Below are 21,209 nucleotides of genomic sequence, written 5' to 3'. Positions count from 1 at the left end.
CAGTTATCCCACCACCATTTATTGAATAGAGAGTCTTTTCCCTATTTCTTGTTTTTGTCAGCTTTGTTGAAGATTAGATGATCGTAGATGTGTGGTATTATTTCTGGACTCTCTATTCTGTTTCATTGGTCTATGTGCCTGTTTTTGTACTAATGCCATGCTGTTTTGGTTACTGTAGCCCTATAATATAGTTTGGAGTTGGGTAATGTGATGCCTCCAGCTTTGTTCTTTTTGCTTAGGATTGCCTTGGCTATTCAGGCTCTTTTTTGGTTCCATATGAATTTTAAAATAGTTTTTTTCTAGCTCTGGGAAGAATGTCATTGGTAATTTTTTTTTTATACTTTAGGTTTTAGGGTACATGTGCACAACATGCAGGTTTGTTACATATGTATACATGTGCCATGTTGGTGTGCTGCACCCATTAACTCATCATTTAACATTAGGTGTATCTCCTAATGCTATCCCTCCCCCCTCCCCCCACCCCACAACAGGCCCCAGTGTGTGATGTTCCCCTTCCTGTGTCCATGTGTTCTCATTGTTCAGTTCCCACCTATGAGTAAGAACATGCGGTGTTTGGTTTTTTGTCCTTGTGATAGTTTGCTGAGAATGATGGTTTCCAGCTTATCCATGTCCCTACAAAGGACATGAACTCATCATTTTTTATGGCTGCATAGTATTCCATGGTGTATATATGCCACATTTTCTTAATCCAGTCTATCATTGTTGGACATTTAGGTTGGTTCCAAGTCTTTGCTGTTGTGAATAGCACCGCAATAAACATACGTGTGCATGTGTCTTTATAGCAGCATGATTTATAATCCTTTGGGTAGATACCCAGTAATGGGATGGCTGGGTCAAATGGTATTTCTAGTTCTAGATCCCTGAGGAATCGCCACACTGACTTCCACAATGGTCGAACTAGTTTACAGTCCCACCAACAGTGTAAAAGTGTTCCTATTTCTCCACATCCTCTCCAGCACCTGTTGTTTCCTGACTTTTTAATGATCGCCATTCTAACTGGTGTGAGATGATATCTCATTGTAGTTTTGATTTGCATTTCTCTGATGGCCAGTGATGATGAGCATTTTTTCGTGTGTCTTTTGGCTGCATAAATGTCTTCTTTTGAGAAGTGTCTGTTCATATCCTTTGCCCACTTTTTGATGGGATTGTTTGTTTTTTTCTTGTAAATTTGTTTGAGTTCATTGTAGATTCTGGATATTAGCCCTTTGTCAGATGAGTAGATTGCAAAAATTTTCTCCCATTCTGTAGGTTGCCTGTTCACTCTGATGGTAGTTTCTTTTGCTGTGCAGAAGTTCTTTAGTTTAATGAGATCCCATTTGTCAATTTTGGCTTTTGTTGCCATTGCTTTTGGTGTTTTAGACATGAAGTCCTTGCCCATGCCTATGTTCTGAATGGTATTGCCTAGGTCTTCTTCTAGGGTTTTTTGTGGTTTTAGGTCTAACATGTAAGTCTTTAATCAATCTTGAATTAATTTTTGTATAAGGTGTAAGGAAGGGATCCAGTTGCAGCTTTCTACATATGGCTAGCCAGTTTTCCCAGCACCATTTATTAAATAGGGAATCCTTTCCCCATTTCTTGTTTTTGTCAGGTTTGTCAAAGATCAGATAGTTGTAGATATGTGGCATTATTTCTGAGGGCTCTCTTCTGTTCCATTGATCTATATCTCTGTTTTGGTACCAGTACCATGCTGTTTTGGTTACTGTAGCCTTGTAGTATAGTTTGAAGTCAGGTAGCATGATGCCTCCAGCTTTGTTCTTTTGGCTTAGGATTGACTTGGCGATGCGGGCTCTTTTTTGGTTCCATATGAACTTTAAAGTAGTTTTTTCCAATTCTGTGAAGAAAGTCATTGGTAGCTTGATGGGGATGGCATTGAATCTATAAATTACCTTGGGCAGTATGACCATTTTCATGATATTGATTCTTCCTACCCATGAGCATGGAATATTCCTCCATTTGTTTGTATCCTCTTTTATTTCATTGAGCAGTGGTTTGTAGTTCTCCTTGAAGAGGTCCTTCACATCCTTTGTAAGTTGGATGCCTAGGCATTTTATTCTCTTTGAAGCAGTTGTGAATGGGAGTTCACTCATGATTTGGCTCTCTGTCTTTTATTGGTGTATAAGAATGCTTGCGATTTTTGCACATTGATTTTGTATCCTGAGACTTTGCTGAAGTTGCCTATCAGCTTAAGGAGATTTTGGGCTGAGACAATGGAGTTTTCTAGATATACAATGATGTCATCTGCAAACAGGGACAATTTGACTTCCTCTTTTCCTAATTGAATACATGTCATTGGTAATTTGGTAGGAATAGTATTGAATCTATAAATTGCTTTGGGCAGTATAGTCATTTTAATGATATTGATTAATCCTTTGCATGAGCATGGGATGTTTTTCCATTTGTGTTTGATTTCTCAGCACACTGACACTTTAATAAAAGAAACATACATGTAGTGAAATAATTACAACATAGTGTGTTGAAAAAAAGTTAAGAAAGGCTTTCTGAATGAAGTGATGTTGAAGGTGAAGTGTAGGTCTTTAAGGATAATGGGAAGTGTAACAGTGTGACTCTGGGTTCTTAGGGCAAGTGTCCGGAGGTGAGAAATTGGGCATAGGAAGTGGAGAGGCCAAAGAGTAAAGAGAAATGAGGTTGGAAAGGAAATAAAAGGCCTGATTTTGAAAAGCCTTATCTGGCACATATATCAGCTAAGATTATATTCTGGCATAAGTAACAGAAAATACTCTAGGGGCTTAAGCAGGTAAGGAGTTTGTCTTTCTCACATACCTGTCAATCCAGGGTGTTTATTTAATAAACACTTCTCATAATACCTGGTTTCTAAGCATAGGCTTGTTGCAGATATTGACTTATCTAACACTTATTACAACCCTTTGAAGTGTGTATTACTTTTATCCCTATTTCACAGATGAAAAAAACTAAGACATATAGTAGTTAAGTAACTTACTCAGTGTCACACAAATGCTGGAGATAGGTTTGAGTCCAGATGGTTTGTCTCAAGAATGCTCTGAGGAACTCCATGGACTCCACTCTGCTGTCCTGTGGGAGAGGCTCAAATCTTCAAGAGAGCAGAGAAAAAAGGATGAGACAGAAAGAAAAGTGTCCTATCTAATCTAAATACTTCTTCAGTAGATAAAATGAGAGATTCAATTAAAATCACACATTCCCATCATTCAAGATATCTGTGTTTTTGGTGAGAGATGAAATAATGTTAATGGGCAATTAGCTACCCCAGAGTTTGGACTGTAACTACTAAAACAAAGAGAATAAACAGAGCCTACAGAATTGGAATCTTGAGAACAACTTGTCAATAAGAAGTTGATAAATACAGCAAATGCTCACTTAGCATGAGGCTGAGTGTAATTTTGGGTTGGAAGTGTATTTAATTCTCTAAACTCTATGTGGGTGAACTTACTCTGTTTGTATAATTCCATTTTTAAAATATAGTTTTAAAATATGTTTTTATTCTAAATAAATATTTTTTTACATTTGAAGACCACTGGTGAGCTGATACACAAATATTCTTTACTGTTTTTTCCTCTGGCTTTTAAAATCTTTAAGAAAATCTAATCTGTGGTATCCGGTAAGCTAGTTTAATACAACACTATTAGCTAAAATGTTAAATAAATTAAAGCAGCTAAAAAACCTGCCCTCTCTCATTATTCTTGCATTATCTTTGTAAGAGACACAAAACCTATTGTTATGGTTTGGCTGTGTCCCCACCCAAATCTCATCTTGAATTGTAGTCCTCATAATTCTCATTTGTCCTGGGAGGGACCAGTGGGAGGTAATTGAATCATGGGGGTGGTTACACCCATGCTGCTGTTCTCATGATGGTGAGTGAGTTCCTATGAGATCTGATGGTTTTATAAGGGGCTTTTCTCTCTTTTGCTCAGCACTGCTCCTTGCTGCCGCCATATGAAGAAGGACGTGTTTGCTTCCCCTTCCTCCATGATTGTAAGTTTCCCGAGGCCTCGCCAGCCATGCTAAACTGTGAGTCAGTTAAACCTCTTTCCTTTGTAAATTACCCAGTCTCGAGTATGTCTTTATTAGCAGTGTGAGAACGGACTAATACACCTGCCATGCCTGTTCCTTACTTACTAAAAAAATTTACTCCCCTTTCTCCATAGAATGCACACAATTTGACCTTATGCTACACTTCCAGTCTCTACTCCTGCCTCTTTATGCTTTGTCCATGTGTGATTTCTCACTATTCTCTACATGGCTTGTGCCCCTATAAGGTTTGTGCCCTTAATTTCCTGCGCCCTCTACCTCTGGTTCCCATGCTCAGAATATCAGTGTCCTTACTGCAGGGATGTATAAGCTCAGATCTCACCTCCTCCATGAAGCCCCTATAGACACCCAGAGAGAATTAATAATGACCCTCCTCCATGTTTCCATAACACTGCTAGGCTTTCTCCTGAATTTTTGTTTTTAGGCTAATGAATTAGGCTTTAATCTCTTTTAACTGTAAGGTATAATTAGATGCACTATATTCACAGAATCAAGGGAATTTGAGTTGGAAAGGGCCCTAGAGATCAGCTAGAACCACCTCCTCATTTCACCAGAAATAATTGAAATTTTAGGGGACTTGTCCAATTTACTATTTTTGGTTAGTTGTGGGACTCAAACTAGAACTGCTTCCTGGATCTGTGCTTTTTCATTAGAATATGTTGTAGCCATGTGGTAGACAGAAAAATCTGCTCCCCTCCCCTCTTCAGATGTCCATATTCTATTCCATGGAACTTGTGAATATGTTAGGTTACATGGCAAAGAGAGATTAAGGTTGTAGATGAAATTAAAGTGGCTAATTAGCTAAATTTAAAATAGAGAGATTATCCTGGGTTTTCTAGGTGGGTCCTGTGTAATCACAAGAGTCCTTTAAATGTTGAAGGGAGAAACCGAAGAGTATCAGAGCAATATGGTATGGAAAGGTTTGGCTGCCATCACTGGCTTTGAAGATAGAAGGGGCCATGAACCACGGAATGTGGGCCTCTTTTAGAAGATGAAAAAGACAAAAAAAAAAAAAAGACAGAAAAAGGATTCTGCCCCAGAGCCTCCAAAACGTATATAGTCCTGCTAGCATTTTGATTCTAGGCCAGTGAGACACAGTCAGATTTCTGACCTCCACAACTCTAAGACAATAAATTTGTATTGTTTTAAGCTACTGAATTTGTGGTAATTTCTTACCATAACAATAGGAAACTAATGCATGTACTTAACTCCAAACAAGGTTGAATTGATAACTCAAAGCTTACTAAAGAGGAATTTAGGTACTCAGGTTTTTTTTTTTTTAAGGCATGTTTTATTTCCACAAACTTCGGGATTTACTTTGAATGTTTTGGGTTCTATTTATTCATTTATCCAATGAATCTCTATTGAACGTGTGACGTTTGCTGTAGTAGACATTATGGTAGGTTTAATTTTATGCCTCAGTGTTTTCAGTCTTCCCTGCATCTATCTTCTTACCATGGACTCATTATGGATGAAGGGTACTTTCTTATGCTTTGACTTTGGACTTGGCCATGTGACTTGTTTTGGCCAATTATATGTGGGCAGAAGTGAGTGTGTCAGTTTTGAGCCAAGCTTAAGAGCCATGCCATTGCTTTAGAGAAGCTTCTCCTTGTCATCTGCTCCCTAGCCTGGATAACACATGGAATGCTTGAAACAGAATATCTAGCTGAGCCCCAGACCTGTGAGTAAAGCAAACTTATTGCTCTATACTAGCAGTGTTACTGAGTTTGTTATACAACCTTATTATGACAGTTCTTGACTGGTACTGTCATGTAAGCATATGATCTAAACACACCTGAATAGAAGCATATGCAGTATCGTAGAGGTATTTCAAGTATAAAGGAGAGTTGTGTCAAAGCACCTGACTCTTTCTGGGAGAATCAAGGAAGTCTTCAGAGATGAAATGACATTTGAGCTGAATCATAAAGGATAAATATGATTTATTTAGGTCAATAAAGGGTGTGGGTGAGTAGATGGGAAAGGTTATGCGAGGTAAGTAAAATTAAGCAGTTTTAAAGGTAATTTAGTTTCCGCTGAAGGAGCTGGTAAATATGCCCTTACTTTATTTGGAGTTTGCTTTTTTTGATACTTTTTCTATAGAATGTGTGAAAAGTAATATTTCCCAAGTAGTTTGTTAAACAGATCTCATGTCTGCTTTCTGAGGTGATAATTACAAGATTATGTCAAAACCTGTTTAAGAGAGTGAGAGAGTGGAAGAAGCAAGAAATAAAGAGGGACTCATTTTAAGAGGTCTCTCATGGTCCAGGTAGATCCTATGCCTCCTTCGTAGGCAGAATCAATTTCCTGTCTCTCTTCTTATGCATAACAGGATGGTACCAAAATCATGCATCTTTTTCTGAGATTATTTTTAATGCAAAATTGTACTTTCCATCTGAATTGTTCTTGGCTCACTTGGATTGTCAAGTGGTCTTAATTAAGCATAGTAATCAATACTAAGAAGAATTAAGAGATTGCTGGGAACATCATGACTATCATTTGTAAACTATATCATGAGTGGTGCTTATGAGACCAAAGCCATTGTTTTATTTCCTCAGTGTTTTGGTGTTTTCTGAGGTCTGGGGTATCCTCCTGTACCCTAACCCTAGTTGGCCATTTTCCAAATGCACACTTTTCAGCAACAAGGGAAAGAGGAGACGGTGCAGAATCCTTTCCTTCTAGAGAGAACAGTGACATTTTCCAAATGATCATGGGTCAATAGTATCTTTGTCTAAAAAGATTGATATATGTCATGATTTCAACAGTTTTTGAATTTGTTCAACAAGAGCGGTCTTGGGAATACTTAAGAGCATGTGCACATTGAGATGTGTGTTAACACCTCTCACTATCATATCTGAAATTTCCAATTTTAATTCTTGTGTAATATATTCTTGTTACTTAAAAAATTTCATATTCACATACCCAAATTCTATGCAACCTGCAGGAAAACATGCATACTCTTTCTCTATGGCAAATGGCATGCAATTCTGGCATGAGCAGGGTTGGAAATGTTAATGAAGAGGGATCTGCAAGTGTAACTAATATGATCTCATATTTAAACAATTCACAAATAAATACCATGGTTGGATTTAGATACCAGATGTCAAACCACATAGTAATGCAGATACAGTTGCTTGCCTCCCTGTAGCTGGTCGCCAGAAAGAAACAGATGGTTAAAAAGATATGTAGCCGAGGCAAGGCATGGAAATAGGAAACCACAGAGCAGAAATTCTGCCATTTAAGTAACAGTAATTTTCTAGTCTGAAAAACCTGGCTGTTTTATACCTCCACTTATACACTTAAGCAGTTTAAATGTGAAACATAGCAAAAATAGTCCAAGCAAGGCTGGCAACTTGCAAATTTTGCAGTGCATAATTGCATCTCAAAAATCTCGGAGGCAGACGCACAGCAGTAAAAAGTAAACACTTGTATGCAGTTGAACACAATTATGTGGTGGTTATTACCTTAGCTCATTATGGCTTCAGAAGGGACTCTGTGAACTTGTGCTCTAACTAGCAGGTCAGGCAAAATGCAAATAAGTACCAAATTTGAAAGCAAGTGACAAAAAAACAGATACAATTTAGACTGGGAGTCTATAATTTGGCTTTTAAAAATAATCCTCAGCAAGAATTATCCTCATTACAATAATGGCTTGTTTATTCTGCACAACTTGTTTGCAATTACAGACCCTCTTTCAAAGCTGATTTCAACAAGAAATAAGAGCATACAAAAAAGGGAGAGCTTTGTGGCTGGTCAGTTGTTATAATTAGAGTTGATGCATATATGTGTTATAAAACCATTTACGCCTTTTCTCCAAATCTTTTAATTTCAGATTTCTGTCACTAAAATCTAAAGTCTCAAATAGTCTATTATTCTAAAGAAATCATTATAATTGAATTTCTAATGAGGGTGTCTATGGAGCTTTGTTCATGGTATTCCTATTATAGGACTGGAGTCCTCTGCATCTATTATGGTCAGGTGACCATGAAATGATGAGCTACAGCTGTTACAGGGCATGTCTCTGCTAGTGCTTAATTCATAGCAAATATACATTTTATTGCTAATGTGCTTCCTGATTCATTTCTTCAAATATTTATGGGGTACCTATAACGAGAAGGCATAGTTCATGGTTAAGGATGCCAGACAGCTTGGGCTGGAATCTTGGACCAGACATTTACTAGTTGTGTGACCTGGGACCTCTGTGCCTCAGTTCCTCCCTTTTTAAAATGAAGACAATTATAACTCCCTAATAGGATTGTTACGAAGATTAAATAAATTAATATGACTAAAAAACTCAGAAGAATACTTGACAGATAGTAATGTGCTGCCTGTTGTTATTTGCTGGGCCTTGGGGGCAGAGTAGTGAACAAGACGGGGTTGATTTCTACCTTCATAGTATTTTTGTTCTGGGAAAGAGGGAAGAAGGCATTCAGCAATGAATCATCCATTTAATTATTAAATTACGTTGGAATTAAGAGCAATAGGGAAGGATAAAACTGCGAAGGTATTGTATAAAATGGGAACTTGACCTGTTCTGAGTAGGTTTCTGGCTTCCTGCAAGAAGTGATATTTGAGATCCGAAGGATGGGTAGGAGTTACTTAGAAGAGATATTAGAATATTTAGGGACGTTGCTTTCCCTACAGAAGCCGTAGGAGAGATGAAAGGTTTAATGTGGGAAACTGCACAATACTTGCAATTAGAGACCCTGTGGCTGGAAATGACTCAAACAATTATAAAAATAGTTAAATTATAAATTGAGTTTTCCTGTCATTGATTCTTCTTGTTCTTCTAGTGAGACCCTACCATGCTTTGCAAGCCTTTCACCCATGCAACTCACAGTGAAATCCTGGGCTTTTCATTGATGCAGATGTTTCTGTTTTTTTTTCCTAACTCATAACAAAATAGTTTTCCACTGCACTTTGTTGTATTCAGAGAAGTCAAATAAAAGTCCCAATTGAAAAATATATGAAAATAGATATGTAATAAGCCATATATATTATACATATATGTATTTTTATGTATGTATATAAAATTTTATGTTAATAAAATTGTAAGTTGCTTTTATACCATATATAGCATTTTATATTTTTTTCTTAAGATTCTTCACAAATTTTTCCTTGTGTTTCATGCTAGTCTTTGAAAATAAGGTTTCAAGCTATTTTAAAATATAATGCATGGCTGTTTCTTAATTTATTTACCCATAGAACCTTTAGATTATTCCCAAATTTCCCATTATAAATCATGCTGTGGAAACATCTTTCTAAAACTCTTTGGGCAAATTTCCTTATAGTAGTCTCTCAGGAGTAGTATTACTATGTCAAGAACAATGAATTTCTGTTTAAGATTCTTTATACACATAGCAAAATTTCCTTACAGAAATACCACATTGAATGTACCAGCAGTAAATGAGATTGCTGATTTCAATACTTTTTCAACAATATTGAGTATTGATAACTAAAACATAGAATCTTGTTTTAATTTACATTAATACTTCCTCTGTTCATATTTATTTTACTTTATGAATCTGATCTTTGCCAGTTTATGTACCAGGATGTTAATTTTTTCACACTGATTTTTTAAGAGTTCTTTTTATATTAAAGGTAAAAACCCTTTGCCTGTCATATGTATGTTTCAGTTTTTCACTTTTATTTTGATGTTGCTTATATTTTTGGTGTTTGGGACTTTTTAAATTTTTACGTGATTGAAATCCTCCTCATTTGCCTTAGATCCTCCCTGTAAATATTCCATGTGAGCCTTGCAGTTCTCTAAAATATTACTGTGAACTTTAGGCTCAAATTTATTTACATAAAATAAATAATGAATTTTTAAAGCATCTTCAAGTAGCTACTGAGTTATTTAGAGAAGTTTCCCAATGAGGAATATTAGCAATGTTGTAAAGTTATCAAAAAAATAACTTCAACTTCATCCTGTCTTTTCTTTTTTTAAGTTTTATTTTATTTATAATTGACACATAATAATTGTACATATTGTGGGGTACAGTGTGAAGTTTCAATGCATGTATACATTATATGATAATCAAATCAGTGTAATTAGCATCACTTTAAACATTTATCATTTACTTGTTGTGATAACATTCAAAATCCTCTCCTACTCCTTCCCTTCCTTCTATCCTTCTCAGCCTCTGGTGACCACCATTCTACTCTCTACTTCTATGAGATCAACCTTTTTAGATTCTGCATATGAGTCAGATCATGTGATGTTTGTGTTTCTATGCCTGGCTTATTTTCTGTGGATGAATGGATAAAGAAAATGTGGTATGTATGTATACAAAGTAATACTATCCAGCCACAAAGGAGAATAAAATTCTGTCATCTGCAACAATATGGATGAATCTGTAGGACATTATGTTAAGCAGTGTTCTTTCTAATACCATTTTCCTCATTATATTTTTGAACAGATGAGCCTGAGACGTGTAGACATTGTTTACCCTTCCCTGAGTTTATAGTGTTTTTCTCAACTGGACCTAAGGTCTTTGATTTTATGAACATAAAGTGGAGTTCATCTTCTGAAAGTCTTTTCATTGGCCATAATGTAAACTTATATATATATATACACACACACACACACACACACACACCCCTATATGTAGTTTTATATATATATATATGTAGTTTTATATATATAGCTTTATATATAGTTATATATATATATATCTGTGTAATTATTCAGGATAGGTGAACCACCAAGTAACTGAACCTGACATGATTATTAATATATAGGAATCTTTCTAATAGATTTAGAATTATTATGTATTTTCATTGCATTGTTACACTTAAAATAGTTGAAAGCTAAAGTTCGTTTCTATGGCTATTTAGATTTTTATTAGAGCCATACAATCATTTGGTACACTCTTTAATGTAGTCTTCTTATTAGTGAGGTAAACCTACAATCTTCCTATTTAAGTACTGTGAATTGTTATGCATATAGAATGTAGATATGTCGAAAACATTACATGTGTGTATTAGAAGCCAAATTTATGGCTACAAGTTGATCTGTGAAAGTATAATGCTGATTTCAAACATATATGTAAAGCCATAATTAAAATTTTTGTGCTTAATTTTTTTCTGGAGTTTCTAAGTATTTATTTATTCTAATGATGTAAGTGTTTTCATTTATAAAGCTTTGCTTGCAGAATTATCTTCAAACCAGTTTATAAACCATGGGAAAAATCCAAGTCTCAAAAAAAAGGCTTCAAACTTAAGCTGATTTCCTTTTATTTATTATCTTTGATCAAATAATGAAATTTTGACTCCATTAAGGGTAGTCAAATGAATGTATTCTAAACTCTGAAGGCATTTGAAGCATCTTGCAACACATACATGCACCTGCATGCACACATGCACACACATTAAGTATTGTAAATAATTAAGGAAACTTTGATGAGTGGAAATAAATGTAAGAAAATAATCCTTTGTATTATCCTACAGAAGTACCCTCACTACATGTTTTATTTAGTTGTTGGAGGTAGGTTATAAATTTATTTCTACTTGTAGTCAGAGGAAAGAAAGAAACAAAATGAATTATAAGATGCACAGTGTTTGTAAGACAAAAACACACCATTGTTCTGGAGAAGCACACTGTTTCTGACACTGAGACCTAAGAAAAGCTTTTCCCTGATTTTTTTTTTTTTTTAAGAGGACACTAACTATGGCACCTCTTCGACATATAACCACAGGGGCAGACATCATAGTGAAAAAGTTCAGTAGACAAGTTGTTCAAAAATATTAAAAATATCAGAAAACATTATATATACAATAAAAAGCAAGTAAACTGAAAATATATTTGAAATAGATGTGACACTCAGAGTTAATAGTTCTCACATATTTCAATGACAAAAAGTTGAACATTTTAATAGACAAAGAGACAAGGGATATGAACAGGCAATCTCAAAAGAGAAAATACAAATGACTAAAAAAATTAGAAAACTGTTATCATTAGAAATAGAAGTGCAAATTGGAACATCAAATGGAAAATGTTGGCATAGTAAATGGGCGTAAATTAAAATAATATTCATTTTTGTGAGGATTCAAGAAACTTGCAGTCTCAAGCACTGCTACTGAGTATGTAAATTGATATAACTTTTCCGAAAGGTATTTTGACAATGTATATAAAAAGTCTTAACAGCCCGCTTACTATATGACTTGGTAATTCTTCTACTAGAAATATGGTATCAGGAAATAATCCAAGATACAGACAAATATTTGGTAGCTGCAAAAAGGCTCATGACAATGTTGTTTGCACTAAGGAAAATTCAAATGTACGCAACACGCAACAGTGAAGGTTTTATTTTAATAAATTATGGTACATCGCATATTACCAGAATAACAGTAAAACTATAGATAATATTTCTTGTCAGGACAAGATATACACAATATAATGGTTAGAGAAAAATCAGGTTACGACACAGTATATGAAGTATTATTCTATACCTAATGTGTGCCCCCAAAATTCATAAGCTGAATGTCTGAACTTCCCTCCTTTCCCTCTTTTTTCCTGCCTCCCTCCCTCCCTTCCTCCCTCCTTCCCTTCCTCCCTCTGTCCCTTCCTTCTCTCCTTCTACTTTTATTTCAATAAATTTAGGTATATAAGTGGTTTTGGGTTACGCAGATAAATTGTTTGGTGAAGTCTGGGCTTTTAGTGTACCTGTCACCCAATAGTGCACACTGTACATAATAGTTAATTTTTAATCCCTTATCCTCCTCCCACCCACTCCCCTTCGAGTCTCCAGTGTGTATTATACCATTCTGTATGCCTTTGCATACCCATAGCTTAGCTCCCACTTATAAGAAAGAACATGCAGTATTTGATTTTTCATTCCTGAGTTACTTCACTTAGGATAATGGCCTCCAGTTCCATCCGGCTTGCTGCAAAAAACATTATTTTGTTCCTTTTTATGGCTAATATTCCATGGTGTGTATATACACACACACACACACACATTATTCCATGGTGTGTGTGTGTGTATATATATGTATATAAAGAACTTACATATATATGATTTATTTCATCTGTGTTATATATACACACCACATTTTCTTTATCCACTTACCAGTTGATGGGAACATAGGTTGATTCAATACCTTCACAGTTGTGAAATGTGCTGCAATAAATATATAAGTGAGGTTGTATTTTTTATATAGGTGATTTATTTTCCTTTAAGTCGATACCCAGTAGTGGGATTGCTGGATCGAATGGTAGGTCTACTTTTCGTTCTTTGGGAAATCTCCACATTGTTTTCCATAGAGGATGTACTAATTTACATTCCAACCAACAATGTATATGTACTCTGTTTTCACTGCAGTTGTGCCAACATCTATTTTTGTTTTTGCATTTCCTAGATGATTCATGATGTTGAGCATTTTTTCCTATGTTTGTTGGTCATTTGTATATCTTCTTTTGAGAAATGTCTATTGATGTCCCTTACCCTTTTTTAATAGGATTATTTGGTTTCTTAAATTTCTGATTTGTTTCAGTTCCTTGTAGATTCTGGATATGAGTTCTTTGTCAGACGTATACTTCGTGAATATTTTATCGCAGTCTATAAGTTGTATATTTACTCTGTTGATTATTTCTTTTGCTGTGCAGAAGCTTTTTAGTTTAATTGAGTCCCATTTATTTATCTTTGTTTTTGTTGCATTTGCTTTTGAGGTCTTAGTTATAAATTCTTTACCTAGGTCAATGTCCAAAAGAGTTTTTCCTAGGATTTCTTCTAGAATTTTTAGGCTTCAGGTCCTACATTTGGATATTTAATTCACCTTGAGTTACTTTTTGTATAAGGTGAGAGATAGGAATCCAGTTTTATTCTTCTGCATGTGGCTATCAAATTTTTCTAGCACCATTTATTTTTATTTTATTTTATTTTATTTTTTTTTTTTGAGACGGAGTCTTGCTCTGTCTCCCAGGCTGGAGTGCAGTGGCGCAATCTCAGCTCACTGCAAGCTCCACCTCCCGGGTTCACGCCATTCTCCTGCCTCAGCCTCTCGGAGTAGCTGGGACTACAGGCGCCCGCCACCACGCCCGGCTAATTTTTTTGTATTTTTAGTAGAGATGGGGTTTCACCGTGGTCTCGAACTCCTGACCTCGTGATCTGCCCGCCTCGGCCTCCCAAAGTGCTGGGATTACAAGTGTGAGCCACCGCGCCCGGCCTCTAGAACCATTTTTTGAATAGGGTGTCCTTTTTCCAGTATATTTTTTGTCTGCTTTATTGAAGACAAGTTGATTGTAGGTATTTGGCTTTCTTTCTGGGTTCTCTACTCTGTTGCATTGGTCTATGTGTCTACTTTTATAATAGTACCATGCTGTTTTGGTTACTATAGCCTTGTAGTATAATTTGAAGTAAAGTAATGTGGTGCCTCTTCATTCGTTCATTTTGCTTAGGATTTCTTTGCTTAGGTTCTCTTTTGTTTCCACATGGATTTTAGCATGTTTTTTCTAATTCTGGGAAAAATGACATTGGTATTTTGATAGGAATTGCATTGAATCTGTAGATTGCTTTAGGCAGTATGGTCATTTTCCAATACTGATTCTTCTAATCCATGAGTATGGGATATTTTTCCATTTGTTTGTGTCATCTGTAATTTCTTTCATCAGTGTTTTGTAGTTTACCTTGTTAAGATATTCCACCTCCTTAGTAAACTATGTAAAAAGTAGAGGTTCTTTTTCAAAGACTTTCCTCCCCATCTAATTAAGAATAAATAGTAACTTCTCTTAGAAGCAAAATTTATTCAAAGACCTGTGCTAACATTCTTAAATGTCTGCTAGCCATAATAGAGAAATCAATGTACTTTATGTTCTTAGCTCCCACAATTTAGCCTAAATATTTGCCCTGGCATGCTTATACTAGTTCAAGCAAGCATTAGGTCATATCCTGTGCCTCTTCCTTATTTGAAGGTGTTTTTACCTTTCTCAGCATTCCACAAGTTACTTCCTCCTTCCTTTGTTCTCCTCTGCCTTTGCCTCTTTTAAAAAGTTCTAAGTTGCTAGCCAGTCAAGACAATATAGAATGTGAAGTCCCATTCCAACCAATGGAAACCGGACACAGCAATAAGATAGACACGTCAAGTTATAAATGACCCTCTTTTCTTTTTTTAGTGTACTCTCGTAGCAAAACTGCTAGCAAGTGTACCCTTTCTGCAGAAAGTAAAAATAGCTTTGCTGAAAAAATTAAATTTATGTTCAAGTGCTATTTCTTTGCAGCATCAAAGAACAAGAATTTCAAACAGCTATATTCCTGGATATTTTGTTTTTTTTGTAGCTATTATAAATGGAATTAAGTTCTTAATTTGATCTCAGCTTGGTCATTATTGGTGTATAGTAGTGCTACTGATTTGTATACATTGATTTTGTAACCTGAGTCTTTACTGAATTCATTTATCAAGTCTGGGAGTTTTTTGGAGGAGTCTTTAGGATTTTTGAGATATGAGATTGTATCATCACCAAATAGATATAGTTTGACTCTCTTTTCTAATTTGGGTGCCATTTATTCCTTGCTCTTGCCTGATTGCTCTGGCTAGGACTTTCAGTACTATGTTGAATAGAAGCGGTGAGAGTGGGCAGCGGATATTTGTATTGTGTTTTTTAATCCATTCCAGAAGGTCTAATCTTTACTATAACTGTGTTTGGTGATAGGTCCTTTAAGGAGGTAATTAAGGTTGAATGAGGTAAAAAAAAAAAAAAAAAAAGGCAGAGTTCTAATCCCCTAGGATTGTTGTCCTTTGGAAGAAGAGGAAGAAACACAGAGCTTTGTCTCAATGCATGCACACAAGAGGCCCCATGCAAGCACACAGCAAGAAGTCAGCATCTTCAGGCCAGGAAGAGAGGCTTCACAAGAAACCAACCCTGCTGGCATGGTGATCTTGGACTTCTAGTCTTCAGAGATATGAGAAAATAAATTTCTGTTGTTTAAGTGAAATTTTGTTGTGGCAGCCCAAGCAGACTAATACACCTAACATGCTTTTTAATATGTTAGCATACTAAACTGATCAAGAAAGTTACACTTCAAAGGGTTATCATTAGTGACCACTGGATGTTGGGGATTATGAGTGCTTTTATCATTCATTTTCCCTACTCTCTTCTAATTTTTCTTCAATGACATATTGTTTTATAAAGAAAAAGAACATTGTTCTTCATTTAAAAAAACAAAAAAGTCGTGTGTCCGGAATTGGTGGGTTCTTGGTCTCACTGACTTCAAGAATGAAGCTGCGGACCCTTGTGGTGAGTGTTACAGCTCTTAAGGTGGCGCGTCTGGAGTTTGTTCCTTCTGATGTTCGGATGTGTTCAGAGTTTCTTCCTTCTGGTGGGTTTGTGGTCTCGCTGGCTCAGGAGTGAAGCTGCAGACCTTCATGGTGAGTGTTACAGCTCATAAAAGCAGTGTGGACCCAAAGAGTGAGCAGTAGCAAGATTTATTGCAAAGAGCGAAAGAACAAGCTTCCACAGTGTGGAAGGGGACCCGAACAGGTTGCCACTGCTGGCTCGGGCAGCCTGCTTTTATTCTCTTATCTGGCCCCACTCACATCCTGCTGATTGGTACAGCCGAGTGGTCTGTTTTGACAGGGCACTGATTGGTGCATTTACAATCCCTGAGCTAGACATAAAGGTTCTCCAGGTCCCCATCAGATCAGTTAGATACAGATTATCGACACAAAGGTTCTCCAAGGCCCCACCAGAGCAGCCAGACACAGAGTGTCGATTGGTGCACTTGCAAACCTCAAGCTAGACACAGGGTGCTGATTGGTGTGTTTACAAACCTTGAGCTAGATACAGAGTGCCGATTGGTGTATTTACAATCCCTGAGCTAGACATAAAGGTTCTCCACATCTCCACCAGACTCAGGAGCCCAGCTGGCTCTACCCAGTGGATCCTGCACCGGGGCTGCAGGTGGAGCTGCCTGCCAGTCCCGTGCCGTGTGCTCGCACTCCTCAGCCCTTGGGTGGTCGATGGGACTGGGCGCCATGGAGCAGAGGGTGGTGCTCGTCGGGGAGGCTCGGGCGGCACAGGAGCCCATGGAGGGGGTGGGAGGCTCAGGCATGGCGGGCTGCAGGTCCCAAGCCCTGCCCCGCGGGAAGGCAGCTAAGGTCCGGTGAGAAATGGAGCGCAGCGCCAGAGGGCTGGCACTGTTGGGGGACCCAGTACACCCTCTGCAGCCGCTGGCCCAGGTGCTAAGACCCTCATTGCCCAGGGCCAGCAGGGCCGGCTGGCTGCTCCGAGTGCAGGGCCCACCAAGCCCACACCCACCCGGAACTCCAGCTGGCCCGCAAGCGCTGCACACAGCCCTGGTTCCCGCTGGTGCCTCTCCCTCCACACCTCCCCGCAAGCCGAGGGAGCCGGCTCCCGCCTTGGCCATCCCAGAAAGGGGCTCCCACAGTGCAGCGGTGGGCTGAAGGGCTCCTCAAGTGCCGCCCAAGTGGGAGCCCAGGCAGAGGAGGTGCCGAGAGCAAGCGAGGGCTGTGAGGACTGCCAGCACGCTGTCACCTCTCAGTAGGACTGTCTTCTATGGGGGGGATGATATCTTCAACATCTTCTCTATGTTATGAATTTTATATGCCAGTTGTAATATGATCCTCAGTGTAGGTGGGTATCAAACATTGAAGGATAATTCCTTTTAAAGCAATTGTACAAAGATCAAATTATGATTTGTAAGCATGGCATATTAATAAAGTTGAAACAGAATATTTACAGAAATAAAATAACTACCTGACTTCCAGACAGTCTTAAATAAGTACATTTTCGTAAAATTTGACTTTCAATAGGAATTGGACAGGGCAAACAGAATGTTTCGAGAATGAAGGGCTCCAACTTTGGAATAAGGTGGCCTGTTTTTTTTCCTCACTTGGCCTCTCTCTAGCTAAATCATTTCCAGAAAGGCATTTAAACTCTATAAGCCTCAGTGTTCTAATCTGAAAAATAATACAATAATATTAACACTCTTAACAAATGTCTTATTAAGAATTAAATGTGATAATACTTAATGAGAACCTACCATAATACTTAGCTGCTAGGGTGCAACATAGTTATAAAGTACCATGCTTCTTTGAAAGTTCAAGGTTATATTTTCTATAAAGGACTTCCAATACAGATATTTTGCATTCCTGACTGAAATAGATATACATGCTTTTCATTTCTGTTGAACAAAGGGTGGGCTTTTAGCCCACATATGAAAGAAAAGCCTCCAAGCTAAATTTATTCTTGCATAGATGATTACTCTGCTTCTATAAAAGGAGAGATTAAGTCCAGGAAGTAGTTCTAGATTTTTTTCCAAGCTCAGTTTTGTTCCTAACCTAATATTTATTGCTTACAACTTAATATTTTATATTTAAAGTAATAGTCACATTTGTATAGCGTTATACATATTTCATGTATGAATATTTTGGCTAAATAGGATAATACCTCTTTATAGAAATTTAGATTATAAGCTTTAAAAAATGAAGGAATTCCAGCTAAAACTAATAATTTGGATTTTGTTCAAGAAAATAAAAATAAATTAATTAAAATAAATTCCCCCCAAATCTGGAGATTAGTAGATTGAAAGTGATCTCAAAAAATTATATAACTGCCAAAAAAAAAAAAAAAACACCAGAAAACCAAAACTGCTCTTTGCTTCTGGAGCACAATTTTCAGGCTTGCATAATTTTTTTCTAATAATAATGTATTTTATATAGTTGCAGGGATTATGTACTAAACTTACTGTCTTAACTGCCTGAAATTTGTAAATGGACAGGCTAGTGAGAAGTTTGTGGGCTGAACAATTTTTGAAAATGTCGGCTGAATTGCATCTTTTCCTGAAATACATTTCACAAGTCTTAACAGCACCAAGTGGCCTAAATGAGTTAGGATCACTCCTCAAGCCCTTAAATTAATATCAGGAAGCAATTTAGACACCGAGGAGAATTAAGCTCAATGTGTTAGTGAGATGAATAATTGAAGCATTTGAAGTGGGTGATAGATCTTACTAAGTGATTACTTCCTTATAAATTCCTAAACAAGAAGTCTTCATTGAGAAATGGTTTGGGATTGCTGCCATTTGTCACTTGGCCTATGAATGCTTAATCGCCTGCGTTTTCAGGCCATTAAAGGCTATTCAGTGTGTTGTGGTGGCCCAAAAAAGTTAATACATCCACTGAACACCCAACCCAGCTCCTCAGAGGGGCCATTGCAAATGCTGGGAAAGGATTCAGCTTACTGTTGTCACTCTGAGTAAGTAAGCAACTATTGTCCCGATAAATTTTAATAAAAGTTAATATATAAGTAGAAAAAAAGGATTTTTTTTTTTACTATTTTAATGCTTACTTAAGTTGCACACTTGTAGTTATTTTAAAATTTGAGTTAAAAATTACATCAGATTCATTGTAACTGAACCCTCAATAACCCAGTTTAGATTACATTGGTCGGGGCCGGGCGTCGTGGCTTTCATGTATAATCCCAATACTTTCAGAGATGGAGGTGGGCAAATTGCTTGAGGCCAGGAGTTGGAGACAAGCCTGGCAAACGTGGCAAAACCTCATCTCTACTGAAAACACAAAAATTAGCCAGGCGTGGTGGCACACACCTGTAATTCCAGCTATTGGGTAAGCTGAGGTAAGAGAATCACTTGAACCTGGAAGGGGGACATTGCAGTGAGCTGAGATCACACTGCTGCACTCCAGACTGGGCGACAGAACAAGACTTGTTCTCAAAAAAAAGTACACTGGTTAAACTTGTTATGCGTGCGTCTAATTGAAGAGACAACCTGAACAGGCTAAGCGTGAGCAACAAGGCTGTTTATTATTCACTCGGGTGCGAGTGGGCTGAGTCTGAAAAGGGAGTCAGTAGAGGGTGGCGGGATTGGAGCTAGTTTTATAGGTTAGGGCTAAGCAGTGCAAAGTTACAGTTAGGGGCTGTTTATTGCGGGCAGGGGAAGAATGTCACAAGGTACATTATCACAAGGTGGGGGGGTCACAGGGCAGTGTCACGAGGTTGATTGATCAGTTAGGGTAGAGCATGTTACAATGGTAGAATGTTGCAAGGTTGGCTAATCAGCTAAGACAGGAACTAGCTGTTTTTTCTTCCTTTATGGTTTTCCTGTTGTCCCAGACTTTCTGGCTCCAGGAGACCTTCTGGATGTGTACGTGTGGGTCACAGCGGTTATAATGGCTTCACCACGGCATAGCCTGTTCAGAGGACCTTACAAAATTGTGCATCATGAAATTTATCAACTACTTATAGTAAAGAAATGACAAAAACAAATTTAAAAGGAGGGGTTAGCTTCCACCACCTAGACTACTATCATATGCTTTTATATTCCTATATGCACAGCATATGCTTCTATATATGTTAGACGTCTTAATATACCCTGGGTTAGCGGCAGCGTAAGATGATATTTAAGAAGAAAGGCTCTGCAAGACTCCGTCTCAAAAAAGAAAAAAAAAAAAAAAAGAAAAAAGAAAGGCTCTGGAGGCAGATATACTGTAGCCAGATCCCGGCCCAATAGGTCAGTTATTTAGTTTCTCTAAACCCTGCTTTCTTTAGCTGTAAAATGGCGAGAGTGATGGTAATAACTGCATAGGGGCAGGTGAGGATTAAACGACAAAGTAGATGCCTGGGTCTTTTGTGCAGTGACTTGCACATAGTAGTCATTACACATATTTGTCTATTATGGAATCCTGTCATCTTTTTGTTTGCTCAAACTATACAGTGCTTTTTTTTGCTCAGTAATCTACTGAACCATCATAATTCAGCATTAAGTATTTATTATGTTTCTTTAAACCTTTTGATTACATTAGTTGTCAGTCCAGAACCAGCTTAAGTGACTGGCTGAGCTTGTGTAAAACATGAGACTGAGAGAAAAGAGGTGGTTTTATATGCATGCAATATAAAACGCTAGATATTTTCTTAAGCTACATGAGCATGTTCTAATAAAGGCAGGCAGCAGATGAGAAGAATTTATAATAGCTACATTCCATATATTCTTGTTTCTGCTTCATAATTTGTCTTCGGTGAGTATGTAATTTTTTTTCACAGTAGTTATTCCCAGCTGCATATGTGTGCTGCAGAAAGAAAGAGCATATGGAATATATACCGTGTATATATACATATAGAGATATTCTGGCACTGGGCATGTGGATTCACATGCATATACATGCACACACTCGTACTATCAGTCTATGTA

At 37.3% G+C, this 21,209-nt stretch overlaps 1 protein-coding gene across 3 annotated transcripts in view; it reads left to right on the top strand.

The window, feature by feature from the left end:
• Positions 1–21,209, top strand: part of LOC134731522 (uncharacterized) — a 357,298-nt gene that overhangs the window by 250,289 nt on the left and 85,800 nt on the right. For all 3 annotated transcript variants that reach the window (XM_063610344.1, XM_063610345.1, XM_063610343.1), the window contains one exon: positions 3,930–4,026. In XM_063610344.1, coding sequence (XP_063466414.1) covers positions 3,930–4,026 — 97 coding nt within the window. The remainder of the gene's footprint in view (positions 1–3,929; positions 4,027–21,209) is intronic.

The sequence above is a fragment of the Symphalangus syndactylus genome, chromosome 10 (genome assembly GCF_028878055.3).
Source record: "Symphalangus syndactylus isolate Jambi chromosome 10, NHGRI_mSymSyn1-v2.1_pri, whole genome shotgun sequence".
NCBI classification, from domain to species: Eukaryota; Metazoa; Chordata; class Mammalia; order Primates; family Hylobatidae; genus Symphalangus; species Symphalangus syndactylus.
Note: the sequence above shows the minus strand (reverse complement) of the source record. Positions and strands in the feature narration are given on the sequence as shown.